Source organism: Tamandua tetradactyla, chromosome 2 (assembly GCF_023851605.1).
Source record: "Tamandua tetradactyla isolate mTamTet1 chromosome 2, mTamTet1.pri, whole genome shotgun sequence".
Classification (NCBI taxonomy): domain Eukaryota; kingdom Metazoa; phylum Chordata; class Mammalia; order Pilosa; family Myrmecophagidae; genus Tamandua; species Tamandua tetradactyla.
This window is the reverse complement of record NC_135328.1, coordinates 62,321,930-62,349,259: the sequence shown is the minus strand read 5'-3', so window position 1 is coordinate 62,349,259 and position 27,330 is coordinate 62,321,930. Positions and strand designations below refer to the sequence as shown.

General features: G+C 50.4%; 1 protein-coding gene, 1 long non-coding RNA gene and 1 pseudogene across 13 annotated transcripts in view; 2 read left to right on the top strand and 1 right to left on the bottom strand.

Moving 5' to 3' along the window:
• Nucleotides 1–613: 613 nt before the first annotated feature.
• AQP7 (aquaporin 7) lies at nt 614–16,596 on the bottom strand. Of its 11 annotated transcripts, XM_077147936.1 has the most exons (9): nt 16,305–16,594; nt 15,165–15,317; nt 14,843–15,002; nt 10,212–10,317; nt 2,546–2,672; nt 1,970–2,107; nt 1,653–1,771; nt 1,191–1,408; nt 614–963 (listed from the first exon to the last, which is right to left on the bottom strand). In XM_077147936.1, exons 4-9 carry the CDS (start codon nt 10,257–10,259, stop codon nt 666–668), a joined length of 948 nt encoding a protein of 315 aa, XP_077004051.1. In that variant the 5' UTR covers nt 10,260–10,317; nt 14,843–15,002; nt 15,165–15,317; nt 16,305–16,594; the 3' UTR covers nt 614–665. The 11 variants fall into 11 exon arrangements, with proteins under 11 accessions (XP_077004051.1, XP_077004050.1, XP_077004044.1 ...); XM_077147935.1 differs by lacking the exons at nt 2,546–2,672; nt 14,843–15,002 and adding an exon at nt 10,722–10,830 and having other exon boundaries at nt 16,305–16,596; XM_077147929.1 differs by lacking the exon at nt 14,843–15,002 and having other exon boundaries at nt 10,212–10,329.
• An 18-nt stretch (nt 16,597–16,614) lies between these two features.
• The window catches only part of LOC143673430 (uncharacterized), a 32,732-nt gene continuing 22,016 nt past the window's right edge, over nt 16,615–27,330 (top strand). For both annotated transcript variants that reach the window (XR_013170357.1, XR_013170356.1), the window contains exons 1-2: nt 16,615–16,806; nt 19,069–19,131. This is a non-coding gene — a long non-coding RNA (uncharacterized LOC143673430). The remainder of the gene's footprint in view (nt 16,807–19,068; nt 19,132–27,330) is intronic.
• On the top strand, nt 19,854–25,425 carry LOC143674262 (uncharacterized; annotated as a pseudogene).

Here is a 27,330-nt window from a genome sequence, read left to right as displayed (position 1 = left end):
CATCAGGCTCCTCAAGGCGGGGGTAACTTTGACCCCAAGGGAATGAAAATTGATTCTTGGGGAAGGATGAAAGAATTTTACTCTTTCTATGTATAAAGCACAGGTACATAGGCAGTATATAAAGGACACAGAGTACCTCTGTGTTATCAAAATAGCATGTGATTAGGGAAAAAATGAGAGGCTCCTTAGTGAAGAACAATGAAAAAAAGTTTGAGAAACTCTGATCGACACCGTTGGTCCTCGCTTGTCTGACCAGAGGACTGGCCATAATCGGCAAGATTGGGGGAGGGGAAGAAGCAGGGCAGGCTGAGCCTCTTGTCCCAGGGCAGCTCAAGGTTGGCCCCCACCTGCTTGCTCTGGTCCTTTCCCCCAAACTCCCGGCTCCACTCCCTAGGCCACCAGCAGATGCCTGGCCCCTTTCCATCTCCCCCTGATCCTACTGAGGCCGCAGGGCGGCTCTTCCTCCTTCCCTTCTCAAGGAGCACCCCAGCACCTGGGCCTGGATCCCTCAGCTCTGCGCTCTTGCCTGGAACTATCACCAGACCCTGGAGCTCCTGCAAGAGTCTGGGAGGGAGCTCAACCCCAGGAGGCTGCCAGGAAGCAGGGGTGCGGCTGTGGAGAAGGCTGTCTTTATTGGGGTGGGGGTGGGCTTACAAATCATCTACTTAGAGGTGCTCTAGGGGGAGCGCTGGGTCACTTAAGGGCGGGACAGACTGGGCTGGCGGTCTCTTGGCAGAGACCTTTGAAGACACGGTGACGGGGGTGAGGGGATCGGCCGCAAATGGGTTGGGGCTGGTCTTGGGCAATGCCGTCGTCCTCTGCTCCTCAAATATCACGGAGTCCTCCATCGATTCGAGCTCCCGAGGGATGTTGAAGCCAACCAGGAGCAGATAGAGCGCGCCGCCAAAGAAGGCGCCCAGGAACGGCGCCACTACCGGCACCCACCACCAGCTGTCCCCAGCACTGCCGGCGAGAGGCGGCAGCCTATTGGGGCGCGCGTGGGGGCCGATGCCCAGGACAGCACTCTCCCCGGAGTTACCCCGCCCCCGCCCACTAACTCCAGGGTCGCCATCAGTGGGAGTCTGGGGGAAAGTCGGGACCCACCTCTGCCCCCTATAGGTCCCTCCTGGGCTGCTCCCACGTCAGCCCCCACCCTGGCTCGCGGGGCAGGCCCGGCCGACTCGCGGTACCTGAAGACCTGATGGCCCCAGCCCGCGAGGAAGGTGAAGAAGCGGGGAGGCAGGTCCCGGGACGGGTTGATGGCATAGCCCGTGTTCATGCCTAGACACACCCCAATGGCGATAACCAGGACGCCAATCACAAGGGCCTGCGCCCCTTCGGGTGGCGAATTGTTTTGCTTGTCCGTGATGGCGAAGATACACATCTGGAGCAAGCCCGTCAGTACTGCCTGGGGAGCAGACACCGTGGCAGTCCCCCCGCCCCCGCCCCGGGGCTCCAGCCGGCCAACCGCAGGGCCTCCGCCACGCCCCAAATCCAAACCCACTGGCACAAGCAGGTCTTGGTCCATTCCCAATCAGAGTTCTCGTCCTCCTTAGCCTGGGGTGGGGGGTGGGGGGCGGCTGCCTGAGGGGCTCCCCGCTGGTTGTCTGAGTGGAGGGGCTTGGGGAGGGGCGCCGCCCTGGACCACTGACCTCATCAAAGAAGCCCTGCCACAACGACACGTGCTGGGGGAGGTAGGTGGCGAAAATGCCAGCGGTGGCTCTGGGACCAGTCACTGTCAGCTCTCCACCCGAGAAGTGCATCAGGGAGTCTGGAGACATGTAATGGAGAAGTGAACCTGCTCCCAGCCGAGCCCCACCAGCCTCGCAGAAATAAGACCGTAAGCTCCAGGGTTGAGGGGCCCCTCCTCCAAGGTTCTTCTCCTCCCAGACACTGAGGTTGGATCTGCCATTGTGTCAAGGAAGGAGACTGAGGCCTCAGGCAGATGGTCCCAGGGCGAGACACTCACCATAGAAGAGGCAGTAGGTGGTGGCAGCGGCCAGGAAGGAGCCTAGGAACTGGCCCAGAACATACACAGGAAACTTCTTCCAGGACATGCGGCCAAGCACACAGTTGGTGAAGGTCACGGCCGCGTTCATGTGGGCTCCTGGGTGAGAGGCGGCAGGTGCATTGGAAAAGTAGAGTAGAAACAAATCAGCCACAATAATAAAATAACAACAACTAGCATCGATGGAGTGGCACTCTGTGCCAGACACTCGCTTCTTACTCAACCCTCACGCCAACCCCATGAGGCGGGTAACACCCTCTCCATTTTGCCAGTAAGGAAAGTGAAGGCAGAGAAGTTAAATAGCTTGTCTAAGATGACCCATCTAGTAAAAATGGCGGATCGAGGGGACTTAGGGAAGGGTTTGGGGCAAGAACGGTCAGAGGCAAGGGATGTTGAAACCAACATCCTCTCTCCAGGTGGCTGGTGAAGGCGAGGCCCTGGGTGAGTCAGAGAAGGGGCTGGCTGGAGGCGGGCAAGGGAGAGTCTGCGGGGGACACCTGGCCTTGCCTGGCCAAGGCGGGGCTGGGGCTCACTCACCGGACACGCCCCCTGCCACGTGCACTCCCATGGTGACTCCGAAGCCAAACCCCAAGTTGACACCAAGGTAGCTCCCGAATTTATTCTCTCCTAGAACCATATGGGCCACGGAGCCGAGGCCAAACACCTGCGAGGGAGGGCCTCTGAGGGGGCCGCCTGCCAGAAGCCCCGACCTCAGAGCAGGACTCCAAGCTCAGTTCTGGCTCTTCATCCCCATGCCCTGGACCTCCCCAGCATCACCTTTGAAGATACTTTGTCATGCCCCCTTCCTCCACTGGCACTGCCTTCAGATCTGATCCAGTGAGAGTTTGGGTGGGAGTTGCAAAAGGAACAGGATGGGGCAGCCTAGCCAAAGGCTCTTCTAAACATACTTTGTGCACCTCAAACCCAAGCCCGCTGGGGGCTAACCCTGACGGAAGTTCCTCCGAGGGGTCTCCAAACCTCAAGCCTGGACTCTGCTGAGATCCCCTCCACCGTACACCCACACACCAGGCCGGAAGCGGTGGGGTTCTAACTCTCACTTAGTTCCATTCCCATGCCCTTAGGCATCATCCCAGAACCTCTTGCTCTCTACAATCCATAATCTCCGGATGTCCTGAGATGATGCTCTCCCCTTTTCCCTTCGTCCTTCCCTTCAAAGGAAGAACAGAAGCCCTCACCAACCTCCCACCTACATCTACATCCACCTTCCCTTCAGCTGTGTTTTCTGTGCCCCATGCCCTCCCTTCCTTTACAAAGGTCACCCTCTTGCCTGCATCTTCCACCCTCTATCTTAATGGTTCCCACAGATTCAGGTCTCTTCCCTCTTAAAAATAAACTTTCACACCTTGGCCCAGCCTCGCTTTCCCTCCCTCCCTGTCTGAGTCAGCCTCCAACAAAGAAACCAGTATCCAGCGCCTTTTCCCCTCCCCTTACCCTCCCTCCTCAGTCTGGTTTCTGCCTCCACATGTCACAGACACTGCGCTGGTTAGAACGTGTAGTGTACCCCAGAAAAGTCATGTTCTTTAATCCTGATTAAATAATGTAGGGTGGGAACCTTTGAGTAATTGTTTTCATGGAGATAGAATCCACTCAATTGTGGGTGTGACCTTTTGATTAGATGGAGCTGTGACTCCGCCCATTCAAGGTGGACCTTAATAGTTTACTGCTTTATTTTGGAGACAGTCCAGTGCCAACATGAGACCTATGGCAAACATTTTGCTGCAGAAAGTAAATGCCACCAGGGAATCTGTTTGAAACCAGAAGCCAAAGATAGCAGATGCCAGCCATGTGCCTTCTCAGCTGACAGAGGTGTTCTGAACCCATTAGCCTTTCGGAGTCAAGGTATCTTTCCCTAGATGCCTTAGTCTGAACATTTTTACAGCCTTAGAATTCTCAACATGCAATGTAATAAATTCCCTTTTAAAAGCTGTTCAATTTCTGGGACGTTGCATTCCAACAGTATTAGCAAACCAAAACAGACACCAAAGCTCTCTCCAAAGGCTTCAACAACCTCTTAATTTTCAAACATTATCTTACTTGACTTTGTTGACTTCCGTGCTCTTGAGTACTCTTCTTCTAGGTCTCCATGACATTTCTCCTGTTTTCCTCTTATCTTTCTAGCCTGTTCTTCAGTTGAGGTCGTTCCCTAATTTCTTCTTCCTTCATCTACCTCAAGAATATGGATGATCCCAAGATTTCCTTTGTGGCCCCTTTTACCTCTCACCCCAATCACTCATTCTGCATTTTCTTATGAGGTTTGTGTCTTCGAATATACCCGATGCACTAAAATTCTCAAAATCTCCATGTGGAAACCAAGAACCTATTTATTTATTCTCCACAGGCATAGTACAATCTATACTGAAAGCTCACCATGTCTCAGGAAGCCTGCTCCTCACCCTGTGTTCCCCATCTGGTTGACCAGGCCAGAAACCCGGATGTCACAGATGCCAGTTGCCTCTCCCTCCTCCCCCAACACCTAGTCAGCTCTACTTAATCTTCTCCACCCTTACCCATCTTCCTTCTTGCAGCCAGGAGCAACTTTCTCACCCAAAACTCTAATCATGCCTGCACCTTGTTCAAATATTCTTTGGTCCCCCCCTCCATCTCTAGGATAAAGTCCACACTCAGTCGATTCCCATTTAAGACCCTTCATTATTTGGTCCTCTGTGGCCTCTCAGTCTCATATCTGCCCCACTGTTCACTATGTCCCAGCAATAGTATGACTACTGTAATGGGTTGAACTGAGTCTCCAAAAAGATATATCCAAGTCCTAACCCCTGATCCAGCGAATGTGACATAAGGTCTTTGTAGATGTGAGTAGTTGAGGACAAACTGGATTAGGCTGGGCCCTAATCTTATATGACTGGTGTCCCTATAAGAAGAGGGAAATTTGGACACAGTACTGCCATACCTGAGGGGAGAATGCCATGTGGAAAGGAGGCAGAGACTAAAGTGCAAGAGGAAGCTAGAAGAGACAAGGAAGGATTCTCTCCCGCAGGTTTCGGAAGAAACATAGCTCTGTCAACACTTCGGTTTTGAACTTCAGAACCATGAGACAATACATTTCTGTTGTTTTAAGTCACCAAGTTTGTTACCGCAGCCCTAGGAAACTAATCAACTACAAAATAATAACAAACACCATTTACTGAGCACTTACTATGTGCCAGGAACTGTTATGAAAGTTTATCTGTCATCTTATTTAACCCTCATACCGATCTTATGAGTTAGGTACTATTGTTCTCCTCTTTCAACAGATGGATAACCTGGGGCTCATTGAAGGTGAGTGGCTTGTCCAGGGTAACGGAGCCTGAACATAGCAAGCCAGGATTTGACTCCAGGCAGTCACCCATGCCAGATCACCTTGAACTAAACAACTTCACTGCTCCGCGCATGCCATGCTTTCTCATGCCTCTGTGTTTTTGTATATCCTGTTCCCTGCCTGTAATACATGGCTCTAGATCCTAGAAAATAAACTCCACCAAAGGACAAGTTCAGATGCCACCTCCTTTGAAAAGTCCATGTATTTTGCAGATCCGAGGAACCTGAAGATGGAGATGTCCAGGCCACTGGAAGTCAGGGCTAGACCTGTGTCATCCAATATGGTGGCCAGTAGACACATGTGGTTATTATACGTAGTCCAGATTGAGAGCTGCTGTAAGTGTATAATACACACCAGATTCTGAAGACAGTAGGATAATGAAAATGTGAAATACTTATTGATAATTTTTACATGTTGAAATTATAATATTTTGGATCTCTGGGTTAAATAACATATATCACTAAAATCAATTTCACCTGTTTTTTTTTCACCTTTTAAATATGGCTACTAGATTTTAAATTACAGATGTGGCTCACATTTCCATTGGACAGCTCTGGTCTAGGGTTTATGAAAGAGAAAAACTGAAGAATTGTGGACACGAGGGCGACCATCAAAGCCATACATCAGCACACACAAACCCCAGCTAGAACAGTTAAATGGGAAAAGAGCTAAGAGAATGTCCTATGGCCACCAAGGAGAAGCAGAGTTTCCCCAGGAAATTATGACTCACACTGACACATGCCACCTCAGGGTCAAATGCCTGGATAGCCTCCCTTTTGGATTTGTCAACCAGAGGTCATTGATAACCATGGTGAGCATTGTATCAGCAAACCATGGGGGCAGAGGCCCGGGCCCAGTGACTGAGAGGCAGTGAGGGGAACAGCGCAGATGCCCCCTGACAAGGGAGGGAAGAGACAAATGAAGAGTCTCACTGCGGAAGGGGGGTGGGAAGGTGGGGCGAAGGAGGGGTGTTTCACTTTGTGCTGTATTCAGTGGGAGGGATTAGTATGTTTACAGGTTGAGAAAGGGAGAGGCTGAAGATAAACAAGAAAGAAAAAAACGAGCAGGGTATCCGAGAAGGCAGGCGCAGTGGGGTGTGGGCCACCCACCCTGCAGAGGGGGAGACATGTGGACACACAGACAGGTGGTCTGGTGGTGAGAGGGAGCAGAGCACAGGTCTGTCTGATGATTCTCTGCAAGTAGGAGATCAAACCATTTGCTGTTGAAAAAACGGGCAGAATTGCAAAGGGCTTTAGGGAAGTCTGAGGAAATGCGGAGACAGTTGAGCAGAGCCCACAGGGTCCCTCAGGAGCAGGTGGAGAGCTCAGAGACGGACCAACCTAGGACCCAGGCTGAAGATGCTGGGAGGAGAGGATGCTCTGCAGGCTACGGGGTGGGGCTGGGAAGAGGGGGTGAGGCCAGGACACAATGACAAGCAGGGGTTGCCAGGTGGTGGAGGGTCTGGAGGAGGAACAAAGGGTCTTAAAACTGAGGCTCCCCCTCCCTTCCAAGGAGGAGCTCAAAACTATTTGAATGCATGAACCCTACATGATCCCTTGTATCGGGGTCACCAACCGTCCAGCATATGTGTTTTGCTCGAATAACTTGATTTGACGATCAGAAATCTCAGGTTCTCTTGAAAAATCAGAAACTAGGGCGATGTTGACCTGCATCCCAACCTCCAGGGCAACAGCCAGCTGTAGTAGTAGGCCAGCCACACGTTATTACCCCGCAGCCAGCCTCAGTCCCCACTGCTCTGGGTTGACTCACTCCCAGGGCCCTGGATTTGCTCTGGATTAAAGCTGCGATAGAAGCATGTGTTTGCAATCCCTGCCCTATGGCTCGCCTTTCCAGCTGTTTCTTCAGGGCCCTGATGGCCCCAGGGCCTCCCTGTGTAGCCAATGAATGTGGCCCAGCTCATCAAAGCCCCGCCCCGGGCCCGGCCCAAAGAAAACAGCCCCGGAGGAGTCTGCACAGAGTGGAACACTTTACTTCCCTCATCCTGGTCGCAATAAATGGGGCCCAAGGTCACACTAGCCTTTCTGGAGAAACATTCACTCCGGTGACTCACTGAGTTTCCTGTCAACTGAGCCCCCATGTCTTGGCCCAGGCCTGGCAGCTAAAAATAACAACAATGTAATGTCCCATGTGGGCTTAAACCTCACTAAGGTCTCTTACAAGCTCGTAAAATCTTCTTTCCTGGCTGCCTTTCATTCTCTTCTCAGAGGCTGCCCCTTCTTTTCTCGGACATGTTCCAAGAACATTTTTCCCCTACTCTACAGATAGGGAAACTGAGGCCCACAGACAGGTTTTGAATAACCCAAAGCTGGAGTCTTATCCCACCTGGGAGAGAGCTAACATGCCAGAGCGTTAGAAATCCTGCTACACCTAAGCCAAGGGACAGAGCATAGAGATTAAGGGTTAAAGCTGTGATGATAGACTGGACTGGATTTAAATCCTGATTTAAAATGTGACCTTGGGCAAGTAACCTAATCTCATAGAGCCTCAGATTTCCCATTGTGAGGAATTGGGGAGATGCCATGTATAAGGCGCTTAGCATCTTAGTGCCTGGTATGCAATAGGTGCTCAGAAATAATCTATAAAGGAAGAGAAACAAACATCTGCAGGAATCCATGCACATGGGGCGGCACCTACTTTCCCTAAGAGCTCTCTGAAGATGCACCCTCCCGCCTCTGCCGCTCCAAGGTTTAACAGCCCCCATGGGACTGGAATGCCCTGTCATAAATGAATTACTTTGCCCTGGAATAAAGCAGGGATAGAAGGCAGCTGCTGTCCTCATAGCTTGGGAGCCAAAGCAGGAGGGCAGGGTACTCGCTCTCACACACACACACTGACTCTCTGACCCCCGCTTTCTCTGGCAGGGGAGAGCAGCTGAGAGCACTTGTCATAATAACAAGGGGCCAAACCTGTGGGTGCTGGGCACTTGACCTTCCTCACACAAGCCACGTTCACCAAGGAGGAAGCTACGATTCTGAACAGTTGAGATGCTTATAGATAACAGCTTGAGGTGGGATTTGAACCCAGTTCCAGGAAGCTACAAAGCCAGTGAAGGCCTAATTCAACACACTCAATAACCAAGAAGCCAGGCTCTGAGTCAGAAAGAGACTTGCCCAAGGCCAGCTGATGACTCAGTGGCAGGGTCAGAATAACAACCAGATGTGTGCAGAGTCCTGCCCCTGGACTCTACGGGCCTCATTGTCTCCTGCATTGTTGCTCAGTGCACACACACTCACATACACAACCACAGTCACATTCATGCTCATACACACTTCAGCATGCACCCATGCTCACACTCAGAGAGACCATACTCACACATGCACTTACACACACACTCACACTCAGACTCATGCACACATGTAAAAACCACCATATTCACACTTGTGCTCATTCATGCACACATGCAAACTCACAACCACACTCATGCATACACACACTCACATTCGTGTGCACACAATGTGTTCACACTCATACACATGCATTCACACTCACATACACAACTGCACTCACTCACTCATGCCCACACACATACACACAGCCACACTTACATCCCCCCGCTCACACTCATGCACATGCATGCTTGCTCACACACACATACACATATACACACACACTGACTCTCTGATCCCCGCTTTCTCTGGCACTCTCCTAGCTGCCTTTTGTTCTCATCCCAGAGGCTGCACCTTCTTTTCTTGGACATGTTCCTACATAAGAAGCAACAAATATGGCTACAGCTCCTCTAAAGGCAAAGCACAACAGGGTAAATAGCAGGGCTGAAGCAAGAAGAGAAAGACGAAGATTTCAAGAACTGTCACATGCTGCTGGTCTGGTTTCTCCCCCGTCATCCACTGAAACATCTCCAGCCAAGATGGCCAGTGACCTCTGTGTTGCCAAACCCCATGGACCATTGTCAGTGCTCCTTTCAGGCTCTCTGCAGCTTGCCCAGCTACTGACTGCTTCTGGAATATCTCCTCTTCTAGTCATCTTCCCACCTCTCGCCACGCCTCCCCAGGCTCCTGTGTACGCCCCTCTTCGTTCCTCAGGGCTGTTCTCCACCTCTTGCTTTTCCCTTCCTGTATACTCTCTCTGGACCTTTTATAACCACCAGCCACATCCCGATGAACTTCAACTCTTTACTTTCAGTTCAAGCTTCTCCCTTGAGCGCCAGACGCCTATACTCTACCATCTTCAGAATTCCTCCACCGGCACCTCACCTGGCCAGTCACCTCTTGCCCTAGAATGGCCCCATCAGCACTCACCCCACATCCGTGGATTGCAATATCTCCTTGATTCCATTTTCTACAACAAAAACATCTGCTTTCTTCTCCATCCCCTAGATTGGTCACCACCATCTCTCTCTTCTAGACCATTGAAACAGCGTCTTAACTTATTCCCCTTCCTCCAGCCTTGTTTATGCTTCACACACACCCAAAATTACCTCATCTGACCACATCCAAATCTGACCACATCACTCCCCTGCGTGTTAACCCTCAATGACTCCCCCATTGCCCTTGGAGTTACAACTGAAAGCCCACCATTCAAGGTTTTCTTCAATCTCTCCGCCCTTGGTTTCCCTCCATCCTACTTCCAGCCATGTCCCCAGCTCCACCCCACCCCACCCTACCCCCAGCCTGTCGTTCATTCTTTCCCCACAGATTATGAGCACTTTTTCTCCCAAAAAGACTTGCTGAGAAAGGCCCCTCTCCTTATTTCCCCACTCATATCACTCATGGGCCTAGCAGGGGAGGGGGTGTCACGGATTGCCCTTACTGAGCCCCACCATCCTGGGGGTGCTGGGATTCACGCCCCTGCCTCAGAGCCCACGCCCCACGCTACCCTCTCGCTCACCATCATGACAAATGTGCTCACGAACTCGGCCAGGAATACTCGCACCATCTCCCTCTGCAGGACGGCATGTATCCTCGCTATCGTGTTCGACCAGAGAGTCGTGGAGCTGTGGGTAGACCTGAAGGTGAAGTCGGAGCCCATGGCAGAAATGAGGCTCAAGTCCGCCTGCTGCCCATCAGCCCTTCAACTCATGGCGAGTTAATAGGTAACCCACACATGCCTCCTTCCCAGATGGGAAGGCTGGCATCAGAGACACCCGAGAGCCACAAGGACACAGAGAAGGACTTGGGGTAGACGGCCGAGCCCGTGCCCTTTCCTCCTCTGGTCAGGACTGGACCAGGGGGATGGTACACCACTGAGGCCACTTTGCGGAAGGGGCAGTTAGGGAGCTGGTAAATATGAACTGCAGTGCCAAGGAGACTCAGAGGCAGAAGCAGGTTGGGAGAGAGCAGGCAGGAATATGTAGTTTGGTTGTCTGTCTGTCTGTCTGCTTATCTGCGCAATCCAGACCTTGGGAGTCACAGGCAGGACCTGGAAACAGTGAGGCTCTTCTGCAGACAGTCCAAGGTGTGGCAAATTCTGCTGTTGTTGGGTGCGGTTCTGCAAACAATGATGAGGCCTGAAACATGAACTAGGTTCTGCTAAAGACAGAGGTGTCTGCAAAGTACACAAGGTTCTGCAGCCCGTGGCCAGCACAGTCAATGTAAGCAGATGTTTGTGGATGGATGAATGGATGAATGGATGAGAGAGGGACAGGAGGAGGCCTGGGTCTTGCTTACTACCCGGTCTATCCTCATCACCTAGCACAGTGCCAGGCACGTGGTAGGCGCGCAATAAATACTTGCTGAATGAAAGAGGAAGCCTGGAGAAGTCATTTGTCTTACTCTCCACTGGATCCCTAGAGCTTTCTACAGTACCTGGCACACGGTAGATTCTTGATAAGTATTTCTTTACTAAATGCACGGTTGGATGGAGAGATGAACAGATGAAAAAGTGATTTACAGGTTCCATTTTTTTTGTGGGGTGGATATGCGGCTGGAGTTTGGGAAAGGAGATAGGGTCTATAGGCTAAAGATACCTCCAAAATGTTCTTGTTCAGACTGGGGACCCTTCCCTCTTTCCGATGCCTTCTGAATGTCTGGAAGTTGACACAAGTCCCTCAACTACCTTATCCTGCCTCACCCAGGCTTCTTCAAATCTCCTGGCTTCATCTCAGCAAAGAGTAAAGCAAAGAGAGGGAAAGACGTCAACCAGGCATGGAATAAAACACCCTCCACTATTCCAGCTGAAACCCTGTGCTCATATCTCGACCACCCCAGTCCTTGCTCCGTTTCTTACCTGTGGGAAACAAACCCAAGGCTGAATACATGGGGGGATAGGGTGTAGACTTGATTGGGCAATCCACAGGCCCCCTTCCAACTCCAGCTTCCATGCAGCATCATATAGAAGTTCCCTTTCCCCAGTGTCTGGCCTCCTCATGCCTGAAGAAGAGCCTGTGAGAAGCCTGATACAGAGACACAAGTACAGGCCTGGGGATGTACCATAGACGAGGGTAGAGGTGGACAGAGCAGGAAATCAAGGACAGTGAGAGAACTCTGGGATCCTGGCTCTTTGCTGCTCACTATGACAGCAGGCAGAACACAGCAAACAACAAATAACCACCAACCAGCCAATGAATCAAAGATTGAATACTGGCTATATGTCAAGCATTACAATCAAGAATACAGGCATGCCTCCCCCTACATGGGACATGACTCCCAGGGGTGTAAATCTTCCTGGCAATATGGGGCCTGACTCCTGGGGAGGAGCCACATCATGGGAATGAAAAAGCCTTCTTGACCAAAATGGAGAAGAGACAAAATAAAATCTCAGTGGCTGAAAGATTTCAAACAGAGTCAAGAGGTTATCCTGGAGGTATTCTTATGCGTTATATAGGTATCACTTTTAGTTTATGGTGTATTGGAGTGGCTGGAGGGAAACACCTGAAACTGTTGAGCTGTGTTCCAGTAGCCCTGATTCTTGAAGACGATTGTATAGAGCTTTTACAATGTGACTGTGTGATTGTGAAAACCTTGTGTCTGATGCTCCTTTTATCCAGGGTATGGACAGATGAGTGAAAAATAGAGGGATAAAAAGAAATAAATAGTGGTGCACCAGTAGTTCAGTGGTTAGAATGCCCACCTTCCATGAGGGAGACCCAGGTTCGATTCCGGGACCATGAACCCCACAAAAATAAATAAATAAAATAATAGGGGGGATAAAGGGTAATAAAATGGGTAGATTGAAATATTAGTGGTGAGAGGAAGGAGTACAGGGTATGGGATGTATGAGTTTTTTCTTTTTAATTTCTTTTTCTGAAGTGATGCAAATGTTCTAAAAATGATCATGGTGAAGAATATACACCTGTGTGATGATATTGTGAACCCCTGAATGTATCATGTGGTTGGACTGTATGTGTGTGGATATTTCTCAGTAAAAATATTAGAAGGAAAAAAAAAGGGACACAGGGATGATCCTGCTTTCAACAAGAAAGACAGTTAAGGAAGCAATTACTATAAAACGTGATGAATGTAGCCACAGCTGAGTTGGAGGCACCCCGGGACTGCCTGGAAGAGGCAAATAGCCATGGGGCTTGGGGAAGATTAGGAGGCTCTCCCAGAGGAAGAGAACTTTAAGCCAAGAATGGAAAGCTGGCCAGGTGAAGGGAAGCCAGGGAAAATTTCCGGCATGGCCAGGGCATGTGCAAAGGCCTACAGCTAAGGCAGAATGTGATGTGTGGGTGAATTCCTCAAGGATGCAATGGCCAGAGGAAGGAGTAAGAGTGGCATGACATGGGCAGGGAGGGGTGTGAGGCCAGACAGTTGAGGCCTTGGGGCCCACCTTGGTGAACCTGAACATGGCCCCGAGGGCCATGGGGTAGTTGGGGTATCGAGGCAGGAGCATGACCTGCCTTTTGGGAGCAGAATTGGAAGGGACAGAAGTGGAGGTGTGGTGAGCCGTCAAGAGGCTGAAATCGACCACAGGCAGGCTGAAAGGCAGCAGTGACGACGGCAAGAAGAGGACAGTCAAGAAAAGGGACAGGAGTGGTATTCGATTAGAGAGGAGAATGGAGAGGGAAGACTCAGTGAAAACCCTGGGTCCTGGCTGCACCAGCAGAATGATTGAAATGGGCCACAGAAGAGAAGCTACAAGTTTTGGGGCAAGAGGATGAGGAGTCCCTTTCTTGATATATTGAGCTTGAGGCGCCTATTGGACACCTGACTGGAGATGACCAGTAAGGAGGCAACTGATCGTGGGGTTTCGTTTAGAGATATGCATTTGGAGGCCACCAAATCATAGATGGTCATTTGAGCCATGGGCATAGATATGATGGCTCAAGAAAAGGTGTAGAATTAGAAGAGATGAGGGCATCCAAGAAAATTAGCTTATAAGTCAGGAAACTAACAGCAACCAGCTAATTACCTAAGTAACCCGTTAACCAAGGGACTAAATAAATAACAGCTCACCAATCTATCAATCAACTAACTAATATACCAATCTAGTAACTTAATTACCCAACCAACTCTCGATTCTATTCGCAAACTGATGCAATCATCTAAGCAACCAATCAATCATAAATGACTAACATCAAGCCACCAACTAACTTGCTAACCAACATTTTTTCATTCAACAAACATTTATTGACCATCTATGTGAGTCAAGCACCAGGGACACAAAGTAACAACCTGGTTTCCATCCTTGGGTTGCTAGTGGGAGGGACAGGCATTGGCAACACTCCCAGAGGAGTAAGGCTCCAGGGCTGCAGGACTCAGAAGAGGGATGGGAGGTGAGGCCTGAAATGAATTTTGCAGAATGAGCTAGGAAAAGTGGCTGTGGCAATGAACAGTCCAGGTAAGTGGTGATGGCCTAAAGTGTCTGGAGGGCAGTTGGAGGGTGGTAGAGAGGATGGAGGGGAATGAGCACATTCTAGACATTTTAGGAGGCTGATGACCAGATGTGAGGCATGGGAAAGAGGGAGGTGTCCAGGGTGAAGCCTGAGCCACTGAGGAGAAGGGATTCCTGACTGAGCCCGGACCACAGCAGAAGGGGTGGGCCTGCAGGAGGGGAGGAGGCTATTTCCACTGGGGTGTGAGTTGCTCGTGGAAACAAGGTCCAAAGCCCAGGAGACAGACCTAACTGGAGCAGTGATGCCATCCCCACAGAGAGGGAGCCATCGGTTCACTCAATCCAAGAGTGCACAGACAGCCTTGTTCACGTGGAACAGACACACAGCAATGAAAGTCAGTAAGTGAGTCTGTGTTGTATGGAGTGATTTAGAAGGTGATAAGTACTATGGGGACAAGTAGAAGAGGGGAAGAGGAAGTGGGAGGGTGGGGTGGGGTGACGCTTTCACTAGGGCGGTCGGGGAAGGCTCACCGAGAAGGTGACCTTTGAGCAAAGACATGAAGGAGGCCAAGGAGAGCCCCACAGATAACTGCGGGCAGAGCGTTTTGGGCAGAGGCAACGGCCAACACCGAGCTTCTCTGGAGAAAGCAAAGGTGAGTGGGGCTGAAATGGGGAGAGCGAGGGGGATGGGGGAGTCAGAGAGGGAAGCGGGCTAAATGCACTGGGCACTTCGGCTTCTATTTCACCTCAAAGAGAGTGGGGCCTGAGCTCGCCCCAGGGGAGGCCCAGAGGAGATGAGTTCAGTTCAGTTGAGCACCACCAACATGGGAGCCGCTGGGACCCACTGACCAACCCTTCCAGCAGCTTCCTGAGCTTCCCCTCACCACAGGGGTGTGCTCGGCTGTGCTGCAGGGGAATGAGAAACGGGTGGGAGAGGTTCTGCCCCGGGGGTCCCCTGGGCTGGCAGAGGATGGGGAGGGGGGAGCAGCTGCCATGAGGAAAGGCTGAGGGTGCACCAGGAGGGGGTGGGAGACCCACGAGGGGACTGGGGGAGCATGGGGCACTTACCGCCTGGGCCTGTCCAATTCAGCCATATTTTGTCTTTTAGGTTTTAGATGCTGTAGAGTTGAAGAGAGATCACTAGGGCAGGGGGAAACAGAACTTGGATCCACATTCTCATCAGCTCCCAGCCTCTCAGGGGAGAAGCCACAGGGACAGCTCCTGCAGGGCCACCCCCTCCATCAGGCCACACTGACAGGGAGGGCAGGGGGTGGGTGGGGGGTGGGTGTGCCTCGGCCAATGGGGAAGTGCCCTGAGGCCCCACCCCCACCCCCCACCCAGTCTGGCTTCAGGACCACTGATCCTGCCCTTCAGAAGTTCTCCTGACCTTCCCAAGTCTGCAACCCAGCTTTGGACGGTGGAGATGCCAACGGCCTCCCCCCGTGGCTCCACACTCACGTATCAGGCTATGGTTGCCTGAAACCTTCTTGCTGCTGAATTAAACTGCAACTTTCTAGGAGCCCCTCCTTGAGCGAACATGTATGCATACAAGTGTGCATGCCCACACAGAAGCGCAAGCACACACACACACCCATGCACGTGCACACACACACAATGGGGTCCTAAAAACTCGTTTTGTCCAGCCTTCCACCCTTCCTGAAAATTCCCACCTTGTACTCCCATTTTCCTCTGAAACGGACAGCACAAAAGTAGCCCTTCTCCCTTGAGTTTCCTCACCTTGAATGTCCTCCTTGTTCTCTAGCCTAGTTCTCTCTAGCTGCAGCACAAATTTGCTTCTCTAACCCCAACAGCAGAGATGATCTGGCCCCAGCCCCAGCCCCTCGGGCGGGGACTCCGGCAGGAGAAACCTCTCCAGCCAGCAGGCAGTCCCCCCACCTATCTGACCTGCATCCCTTCTGCTTCAGTCCAGTGTGGTTGGTCCTCAGCCCTGTCCTGGTCTCATCCCCACGCTCTGCCTACAGCCCTGCCCAACATCCTCCCTATCTCAGCAACACCTCTGGTCCTCCCACTTGCAGGTGAGAAGCTGAAGCCCAGAGAGTATGTGCTGCATCACACGGCAGCTCAGGACAAACCCGAACAGAAATCCCAGCCTCCCACTGCCAGCCAGGGCTCCTTTCCCCGGCAACCCCACAGTCACCGCCTCGCCGTACAGTCCCCAGGGAAGGACCAGCCTGGAGCCCCACTCACTTCGGTGAAGGGCCTTGTTTCTCAGCTTCTGCCCTGGGGGTTTCTCCGTCAGAGCAGGTCTTGATCTTCTTCCTTCATGACTACCCCGGGCTAAGGCCACGGCCCCAGTTGGGGCTCCACTGTCCCTGTGTCCCCAGCCTAGAGCCCGCTTCTCAGTCCTCTCTGGGGCAGCCTGAGCACCACTCCTGCTCCTCTGGGGGAGAGGTCAGTGGGACAAGGGTTTGGCTGATGCCACTTGAGCCAATTCCAGACGCACTGCCCAAAATAGCTGGTGCCATGGAGACCAAGTTCTGAGGCTGCCCTTGTGAGGTCATAGGTAGAGCCGTGAGGGGCGCTCAGGGCCTCCAGACCCCAGGGGAAACCAGACTGGAGTCTGAGGGAGCCCCCTGGGGCCCAAACATGGGCAAGGCTCCAGAACTTCCTGAAACCCCAGCCGTGGGGCGAGCAGCGCAGAATGGAGACTAGAGATGGAAAGCACAAGAGCTCTGCACCCGCTGGAGGGGTGAGGCAGGAGACCCTGAATCAGTCCTAGGAAAGCCCCAAGTCTGAGGGAAGAATGGTCCTCAAGGAACCCCAATTTGAAGGGGGAGAGAGAGAGCCACTCCCCATGGGTCTAGGGAGCTCTAGGGAGCCCCCAGTCTGAGAGAGGAAGGGGTCCCCTGAGGGGCAGGAAGCAGCATAGGCCATATTTTCATGGAAACTCCAGTCTGTGAGGGGAAGTGGAAATCCAAGCCCCATCGGAAGGGGGGTGGAATCCTACACCCCATCCTTAGAAAAACCCTCCCTTGGAAAGGCCAGTGTGGAGGAGCCAAGGCCGGACCAGGCAGTGGGGCTCAGGCCCTGTGCTGGGGTAGCTCAGTGACGGCTGCAGGGTCAGGAGGAAGCCTGGGGACCAGCTTCAGTCTAAGCGGTGCACCTGGAGCCAGGGCACATCTGGGTCTTAAAGGATGGGGATTTGAGAAGGTGACGGGGTGTGAAGATACGAGGGCGTTGCTGCTGGCTTGCAGACTGTGAAGAGGCTGGCCAGTTGGTGGGTGGACGGTGGACACTTGGTCCAGAGAGCTTCTGAGTCCAGGCAATCCCTCCTTGGGGGAAGAGGTGTTTAAGGATTTGGTTGCTAAAAGCCTAGATCTGGGAATGAAACTGTCCTCTAGAGGGTGCCAAAGCCCAGTCCAGGTATGGACCGTGCGTGTTTACCACCCCAAGTCGCCCAGTGGTGGGGCAGCAGGTGGGCAGGGAGAGACAGAGGGGTAGGCTGCCATCCCAGGGCTTCCCAGTCAGGTGCTCTCCTTAAGAACTGCCAGGAATTTGCAGATCCAAGAAGTGCAGCGCACCCCAAAGAGAATAGACCCAAATAGGTGTTCTCCAAGACACTTACTAGTTAGAATGTCAGAGGTCAAAGAGAAAGAGAGGATCTTGAAAGCAGCAAGAGAAAAACAATCTGTCACATACAAGGGAAACCCAATAAGACTATGTGTAGATTTCTCAGCAGAAACCATGGAAGCTAGAAGACAGTGGGATGATATATTTAAATTACTAAAAGAGAAAAACTGCCAACCAAGACTCCTATATCCAGCAAAATTGTCCTTCAAAAATGAAGGAGAAATTAAAACATTTATAGACAAAAAGTGAGAGAATTTGTGACCAAGAGACCAGCTCTGCAAGAAATACTAAAGGGAGCACTAGAGTCAGATACGAAAAGACAGAAGAGAGAGGTATGGAGTAAAGTGTAGAAAGAAGGAAAATCAGATATGATATATATAATACAAAAGCCAAAATGGTAGAGGAAAATATTATCCAAACAGTAATAATACTAAAAGTTAATGGACTGAATTTCCCAATCAAAAGACATAGAATGGCAGAATAGATTACGACCCAGCAATACCACTGCTAGGTATCTACTCAAGGGACTTAAGGGCAAAGACACAGACGGACATTTGCACACCAGTGTTTATAGCAGCATTATCTACAATTGCAAAGAGATGGAAACAGCCAAAATGTTCATCAACAGACGAGTGGCTAAACAAACTGTGGCGTATACCTACGATGGAATATTATGCAGCTTTAAGACAGACTAAACTTATGAAGCATGTAATAACATGGATGGACCTAGAGAACATTATGCTGAGTGAGTCTAGCCCAAAACTAAAGGACAAATACTGTAAGGTCCCACTGATGTGAACCGACATTCGAGAATCAGCTTGGAATATATCATTGGTAACAGAGACAAGCAGGAGTTAGAAACAGGGTAAGATAATGGGTAATTGGAGCTGAAGGGATACAGACTGTGCAACAGGACTAGATACAAAAACTCAAAAATGGACAGCACAATAATACCTAAGTGTAATGTAACTAGGTTGGAACACTGAATGAAGCTGCACCTGAAATATGGTTTTTTGTTTGTTTGTTTGTGTGTTTGTATCTTTTGTTTTTGTTTTTTTCTTTTTCCTTTATATATATATATATTATTAGTATTATTATTTTAATTCTCTTCTCTATATTAACATTCTATATCTTTTTCTGCTGTTTTGCTAGTTCTTTTCCTAAATCGATGCAAATGTACTAAGAAATGATGATCATACATCTATGTGATGATACTAAGAATTACTGAGTGCATTTGTAGAATGGAATGATTTCTAAATGTTGTGTTAATTTCTTTTCTTTTTTTTGATTAATAAAAAAAAAAAAAAAAAAAAAAACTGCCAGGATTCTCTTCCCCTGTGGCCGCAGATCTCTAAAACTCTGCCCCTCACTCCCTCTGCAGATTCCGAGTGGGCTCAAGATGCTGGATCTCTGACTTCAGGAGGGAATGATGTACCCCTGGAAGGTGGGGAGACCTGCCTAACTCCTTTACTATGTGCGCTGTTTGGGCCTGGTGGGGGTCGGGGAGGCAGTAAGAGTCAAGGCGGAGCTGGGGTCTTGGGTAAGGGCAGGGCTTAGGCAGAGTTGGATTGGGCTGGAATCAAGTTGCTACCCAAATAGGGACCCAGGCTGGGATTGGGAATCATGCCCCGGGCTCATTCATTGAGCTGGATGCTGGGGTGCCTGAGGTGGAGAAGACATTGTCCCATTTGTCTTGGGAAAAATAGATAAGCAACAAGGAACTTGGAACATACTGGAAGAGTGGGAGGGGTGGGGGTGAAATGCAGACTGCAGCTTACCCAGTCAGGGGGTGGGCAAGAATCTTCCTGAAGAGTGCCATGGGAACCAAGTCCGCCAAGATGAGACAGGGAGGGTGGGGTGGCAGGTGGGCGTCATTTGAAACCCAGTTTTTGGAACTTGAGGAGGGACTGAGGAGTGCGCAGGGCAGACCAAGAAAGGCTCTGTCTGCCCCATCAAGGGTTCAGACTATCCTGAGGGCCTGAAGAGCCTTCAAAAGGTTCTAAGCAAAGAGGGAAATGAAGTGGCCAGTCTGGGGACCCCTTGGGCTTTGGGGCATCCAGCAGGCAAGGGCACAATTGAGCCTAGAAAGTGGGGTCTAGCTGGAGTTAAAAAAAAAAAAAACGTGAGATATCAGGCCATTGGGCATTCACCACAGGAGTCCCTGGAATGACCCAGGGAGCCCAGCGGCAGGGGGCAAAGGCTGGAGGCAGGATTCTGGAGAATAAGAGGGTGACCGAGAAGAAGCAGGTGGGAGGGAGGTGGAAACCTGGACATCTGAGCTGCCCAGAGGCTGAGGGGAGCCAGGAGGCAGCTGTGGCCCCAGAGTTGGGTGTTGAGCAGGGGCCAGCCAGGCAGGTGCTTGGAGAAAGCTGCCTTGGTGAGCTGATAGGGATAGAGAAAGACCACAGCACTCCAGAAATGAAGGCTGAGGAGAGGAGAGGTGAGGCAGCTAAAGGGGCCATGGTGTTGGGAGTTTGGGTCAGAGCTGTGAAGCATGTTAGTCTGGACAGGGCCTGGACAGGGAGGAGTGGGGGTGAGTTGGGGTCTCTGGGACCAGTTGGGATGGGAACACAGGATGGGACAGCTAGGGCCCTGTCCTCACAGGTCGGCTCTTAGTAGGGTTGCCAGATAAAACGCAAGATGCCCAGTTACATCTGAAGTTCATAGAAACAATATTTGCGAGACTTGGGCCATACTGACACTAAAAAATTATACTGTTCACCTGAACTTCAAATTTTACTGGGCATCCTGTATTTTTATTTGCTAAATCTGGCAATCCTAACTCTGAGCTGCAGCAAAGACCTTCTCCTAGACCTTGCACACAACCCGGGTCTGAGTCCAAGTTCAGTGTCAAATTCCCTTGCACAACGTTGGCTCAGCCCCTAGCTCCAAGCTTGTTTCCCCATCTATCAAACAGGATTGAGGAACCCTCTCCACTGGCAACTTTGGGCTTCTAGACAGAGCCCAGCAAAAGGGTTGTGAAGGTAACAGCTGATTATTAAGTCAACAGCTTAATGGCAGGAATGATAAATTGGTTGAAAATGAATTTAGAAATATATTGGTGTACCATGAGGCAACTTTTAGAAACTTTGATGTGTCATGAAACATTTGGTCCCTCTTTCAGAAATTATTTAGTTTTCCTAGTCTAATTTTTATCTATCATGTTCTATTTTTACAAGTGAAAATTTGGAAATAACCCAATGCCCATCAACCTCTCATTTGTTGCTACACTAAAAATCTTAAAATGTGAACTGGTGATTGAGGATATTTACTGTTCAACCTAACGGAAACTTTAAATGTTTACAAACACATGGCTAACGAGGCTGAGCAGACATAATGTCCACCACTGGACAGGAACTTTTATAAAAATAGAAAACATATTTTAAAATCTCAGATCCTTTTAATTATTTTATTACCTAAAATACAAACAAACCAAAAGCACCTTAAAAGACCCATTTTCCTTCTATGACTACGACTGTTAACATTTTGGTAGTTTTCCTTCTAGTCCTTTTCCTAGGTGTACATATATACACCTTCCTTCTTTGCTTTGTTAACAAAAAGTAAACTGCTGCTTTACATAAACTTTTGTAAAGTGCTTTTTAATCCACACAGGTATTGAGAATATCCTTCCCTGCCAGTAGAGGCACATCTCCCACACGTGCATGCTCCACGACCTGTCACCTGACGGGGAATCCATATGTAGAATCCCCTACGATGGGCAGTTAGGTCGTCTCCAATTTTAAAAGTACCCAACTCATCTCTATTGTTCCATAGCATGGAACAGATACAACTGGTTGAAACCCAATTAAAAATGAAAATGCAAATAAATTTTTAAAAATCAGAATGAAGAAACAAAAATGCCCTAAAGATGCTTAAAGTTCTCTGAACAATCTCCAAATGCTCCTAAAAAGTGAGAAATACATAAAATGAATCATACCAATTAATTATTTGTTTCAACCCATTTGCTATTTGACTAATTTGCCACATAAACCACTTTCAGTCAAACTGTTTTACCCCTTGTGGTTTCTCACTTTTAAGCCACAGAATCCTTTGTATAACTCAGGAGCCTGTAGAATAAACAGGTAAGAAAGATACTGCGCTGGCGAAAGGGGCCTGGATGGTGTGGGAGGGTAGTGTGCTTCAAGGAACCCTGGTGTCTCTGAAATCGTGTGATGCCATCAAAATTCTCAGACTCTGCTCAGAACAGAAAAGAACCTTAAGCCTGAACCAGTAATTGTCCCCTTCCCCATGCATTTTAAGATTCAATGCAACATAGAAATTCACCCAAGATCACCCCAGAACTAGAAGCCAGGCTGGGGAGGGATGGAGGCACAGACAGATCCCAGGATGACCTACGCATAACCTTCACGCCACTAGTTACCAGACCCTTCCTTCCAGGCTCTCCCTTTTCCCAGAGTCATCCGTGGGCCTCCAGGACACTGCAGACAGAGACTAAGGCAGACAGGAAGGCAGAGGCACCTGCCAAAGAGCAAACATCCCCTAAACTGAGGAACCAGAATTCAAACCCAGGCCTGCTCCACTGTAAAGCCCATGCCAGGCCGCCTAACAAGGCATCAGAAACCAGGGATGGCGCGCAGGTCTTTCTAGTATGAGCTAGAGCTGTCAGCGAAGGGGTCTTGAGGGATTAATTGAACAAAAGCTGCTGGGGGGATAACATCAAAGGGATCTGCATGTGTGAGAAGAATTTGTGTCTCTATATAGGTCTGTGAGTGAACATGTGTATGTGCAAATGGGCAGGTGTTTGTGTGCGTATGTGTATCTGTGTCTGGTCTTGCATGTGAAAGCCCCTCTGCTGGTGCACATACTCACACACATGTAGCCATGCACACATGGGCGTGCACACACAGGCGTGCATTCCACTGGGTTAATATTTTTCCGCCTGCGTCAGCATGGTCCCCGTCAGCAGGCAGCTCACGGCAGGAACGTGCCCTATCTGATCCAGTCTGGGGCTGTGGGCCTGGAACGGGGGCCCAGGTCAGCAGCCCCAGGACGGGCTAATCTCCACTTTCCTGCCCAGCCTGAGAAAGGAGGCAAGCCCGGAGGCCCAGGAAGCCCCCCGCAGGATGATTTCCCGGTCTCCTCCTTCATTCTGGGGCCTCCAGATGGGCAAGGGCAGCTGCTCCCTGCAACACCCTCCCTGCTGGGCAGCCCCCTCACCTGCCCATATCCCCAGGCCTGTCCACATGCAGCCCTCCAGGACGTGTACACAGGGCACCCCCTACCCCCACCTTGGCAGGAAGGCAGCTCTGTAACGACCACGTGAGCCTGTGTGAAGGTGGGATCTGATTTACAGCTTTCCGGGAATGCAGTGACTGTACAAAGGGCCTGTGCAGAGATCTGTGTGGGCAGGGGCTGGGGCTCAAGAATCCATGAACATTGAGGCTTAGGCAGGAAGGCTGAGGAACATGGAGGCCCCAGGCAGGATGGGGCCTTCCTTTGTTACCGGAAGAGCCCCCCACGTCCACACGGGTCCCTGCCGGGCCACACTAGGCCGGGCAGGCCGACTCTGTCTGTTGTACTTTGTGCACAGCCTAAGGCCCAGGGTGAGTTGAACCCAGGTGTCCTGGCTCCCAGCCTGGCTTGAGGATGTCCCAGCACATCTCTGAAAGGGAGAGACAAGGATGGTTCTTGGAAGGAAGGGGCGGTTCACCAGCGAGTTTGTTCCCAACAGTTCAGGCTTTGTGGTTTTGCGGCTTTGTGCCTCCCTCACGCCAGCCCTGGGCTGTCTCCTCCACACCCTTAGAACCGAATTTTTACTTCCTAATTCTGGTCCTGTAGTGGGGAAGTGGGCCTGCACTTCCTCTCCCACCGCATCTCCGCCCCCAGTTCTCAGTCCCTACCTCGGGCCCCAATGCCCCAGAACAAATGATCCAACGTCCTGCTTTTGTTTCATGCATCTTCTCTTGTAAGGCTAATGGACACATCAAACTCCACCCGCCCCAACTCAACCTCATCTGAATCTACCTGACTCCTCAGGGCCCTTTTCAAGGATGCCCCACCATCACCACCACATCTCTGGAGTCTCCCCCTGATCCCAGGGTCACTCAATTCTTCCCTCCTTATAAGCCCCCTTCAGTCTGCCCCCAGGTCCTCTTTTTAAAAACCCATCCCTGCTGCCACAACCCCAGATCTGCCTCATGTCAGACTCCAAATCTATTCCCTCTGCAGGAGCCTCTTCATGGGCCTCCCAGTCTCCACCCCCCCCCCCCCCTTTTCTAGTCTCCATTCCACAGAGACATTTCTAACTCCCAAGCTGCCATGTTTCTTCTCCCTTCAAGTCTTCTGAGCTTTTCTCCACAATGCACAGGAGAAGCCCAAGCAACTCGACCTGGCAGTCCTCAAGCACACTCTATTTCCCTGTCACCTCTCCTGTCTCCCAGTTCCACCTGACGAACTATTAATCTTTCAAGGCCAACTCGAACACCCCTCTGGGAAGTGCTGTCTTCCACCCAGGTTTTGACACTGGTTCCTCCTGGCATCCAGGGCACCTGTCCACACATTTGTCATAGCATCCACCACATTTGAGAGAAGACTTCTTGTTTGCCCTCCCACCAAGGCTACTAAAACAAGTACCCAGTGCTTTAATTTGGGCTTCCCCAGAATGTGGGCACTGACCTGGCCTTGGGTAAGAGAATGTGCAAATGAATCACTGATGGCAGAGGTGATGGCAAAAGAGGTGGTTTAACCACATGATTGAGGTTGGCTATGATCAGATGGGACAGCAGGAAGGAAAGGGAGGATATGTTGGTAAATTAATTAGAAGAGAGTGTGGGAGCGGGGCGGGGGCCCTGGGGGGCTATGCGGAGGGGGTTAGGCACCTGGGGGCACACCCACCCCCCCACCCCCCCACCCCCCCCACCCCCCCACCCCCCCGCGCTGCGCGAGCGAAGTAGGAGGTGCCTGCGGGGAGCTGGGTGCAGGCCGCGCGGTTCCAGGTGGGAGGGGGGCGCCTCGCCGGGTGAACAGGGCCTCTGGGCCGCCCGCACCTCCGGCCAGCGCATCACGTCCTCTAAGACAGGGCTGGTCTGTGTCAACCTCGTCTTCTGGGGAGCAGCTGGCCTTTTATGTTATGAGGGAGCCTGTGTCGTCATCACTTAGAAGACTCGAACCGCTTTTTTTAAGTGTGTACGCGCTCATCCCTTCTATACTGATCACTTTTCATCCTTGGGCTAACTGGCTGCTGCATCACAGCCCGGGAAGCCCCTGCTGACTTGCCACGTTCCTCCTCCTCCTCCTCATGTCACAGAAGTTGTAGTGGTTTTAGGGCTTCATTTACAGAGCAAAGGTGGGAAATGAGGTTAAGTGCAGCATTCAGAAAGTGTCTAAGACCTACCTTGGAACCTGCCCTGCTGCTGCTAGCTGGGCTATTCATCATGTACAGAGACAGTTGCACTGTTGTGGAATCTGCTGTTACTCAGTCTCGGAAAATACAGACTGGTTCAAAGCAACCAAAAATCAGGGTGTCCCGCTTAGCTGTGGCAGAGAGACTGCCAGGCAGCTGTCATGGAAGTCTGACCCACCCCTCTGAATTCTGCGCGAAGGGGTGTGAGGGTCTGGTTGTGAGAAGCTATAAGAAATCATGATGCATGTTATCTGGACCACACTGGCATCTACAGCTACTCAGCTGCTGGGCACGCTGTGCGCATGCATGGTGCTGTGCAGAAGGAGTAGACACCCTGCTTATAAGCTCTTCGTCACTGGTGGAGCCTATGCATAGAAAATTCAAACCTGAGCTTTTTAGTCTTGTTTTTCTGATTTGGAAGGTGAGTTGAGCAGGTCTGCTGCTTGTTGGCCTCTTGAGTTCATTGAGATAAAGCACATGTACTCTACTGTTGGGCAAAGCGGCGTGATTCTTCATGAACCTACTTCCCTAGCTACTTACCCACGACTCTCCTTTCCCTTGTTCTAGCTGACTCTCCATATCCCTAAGGGTTTAAAGTATGGTGGTAAATGTTCTAATTTCAGAACCATCTGCGAGTTGTTTAGTGTGACAGAATTAAAAGGATGTGGGCCTGCTTTTGTTACTTCTAATTAACAGGACTGATTCTGAGGTATCACCAGATAATTGCAGCTTTTACAATTAAATTCTTGGCCAAAGGTTTTGGGGGAAAGGGGGAGGAAGCAGCTCTCTGGTTAAACTTCACACCAGATTGTGCCCTTACATCAGTGTCCTTTCATATATATATGTATATATATATACCATAGTCCAATAAGCAATTATACAAAATGATTAAAATAGACTTTAGAATCAAATGGTATTTATTTTGGTTCATCTTCAAAATCAGAGATTGCTCTTTGAAACTAATGATTTTTAATCAAAGCTGGCTTTATAGGAGGAATACAGTGTATGCACTACTGTTATAAAACAACTAGTGTGAATGTGTGTGTTTTTGTTTGATTGAGACCTGTTCATCTTGAGTCTTAAAGTCATCCGGAAATAACATACCCATGTAGATTAGCAAAATAGTATGTAGATGTGATCTCAGTTGTAAATACAGCAATCTAATTCAATAAACTCTGTATCACCCCTCAAAAAAACATTAGGAGAGAATGAGGATGGGAGACCTCCCCGACATGGACAACAGTTTGCTCAGCTCTGGGTGAGGGTCTAGATGCTTCCATTGTCCTGCCCCACCCCACCCCCACCCAGGAGGGCATCCAGAGAGCCTGTCTCACCACCTGTGTCCCTTCCCAACTTGGCTGGCTGGGGGAGAGCCCAGATGCTCCTGGCTGGGGGTATATGCTCAGTTCTTACCTTCCTTCCCCACGGTGACAGGTGCCAGGGTCCCTCCTGTGCCTACCACACTGAGCCCCACTCTCCATATTCCTCAGCCCCAAGACTGAGCCTCTTTGATGGTGCTTGCCAGGGCAGGAGATGGAGGGCAGGAAGACTGACCACAAGGAGCATGTATGTGGAAGGTTGGGGGGCAAGTCAGAGATGCTTCCCGTACCAGCCTCCCTCTTAAAGACAATGCATTATGCTTCAGTCCCCAGAGGGCTTCCCGCCAGCTCTGGGGAGGTCAGAGGAACTGCAGTGGGGAGGGTGGAGTGGGCGGAGATGAGTTCCGGAGGGTCAGGCTGGCTCGGCAGGCTGAACCCTGACACCTGGAGACACGTCCCATCACCCTTTAAGACACTTGTAATGAAAATTTCCAACAGGCACAAAAGTAGAAAATGAGCCCCCCCATACACCCATCACCCACATTTTAGAATCACCAACTTGTTGGACACTCTGGTTTCATCCATCTTTTGTCTCTTTTTCTGAAATATTGTAAATTTTTAAAACAAATTCCAACTGCCGTCATATCATTTCAGTCTTATCCTCTTTACCATTTGTCTCTAAAATATATGAACATTTTCTTACATAATCACAGTGCCATAGCTGATGAAAATGTTCCAAGTTATCTTGAATTGGTTTGATTGTTTGAGTCATGATCCAAATAAAGTCACACCTCTTATTGGGTTAAATGCTCTCTCAAATAAGAAGTTTCCCTTTTTCCCTTTTTTTTTCCTGTCGCTGACTTGTCGAATAACTGTGGTTGAATAACTGAAGCCCCATATTCTAGATTTTGCTGTTTAGTTCCTTGTGATATCATTTAATTTTTCCTCCATTTCTTATATT

Bases quoted from the DNA above. Each gene is read 5' to 3' on its own strand.
- AQP7 (XM_077147929.1), bottom strand. From the start codon at position 15,190: ATGGCTGAATTGGACAGGCCCAGGCG. The intron at 2,673-10,211 runs GTGAGCGAGAGG...CCTCCCTCGCAG, and splicing joins TGAGCACATTTGTCATGATG to GTGTTTGGCCTCGGCTCCGT. The intron at 964-1,190 runs GTACCGCGAGTC...TCTCGCCGGCAG, and splicing joins TGGGGCCATCAGGTCTTCAG to TGCTGGGGACAGCTGGTGGT.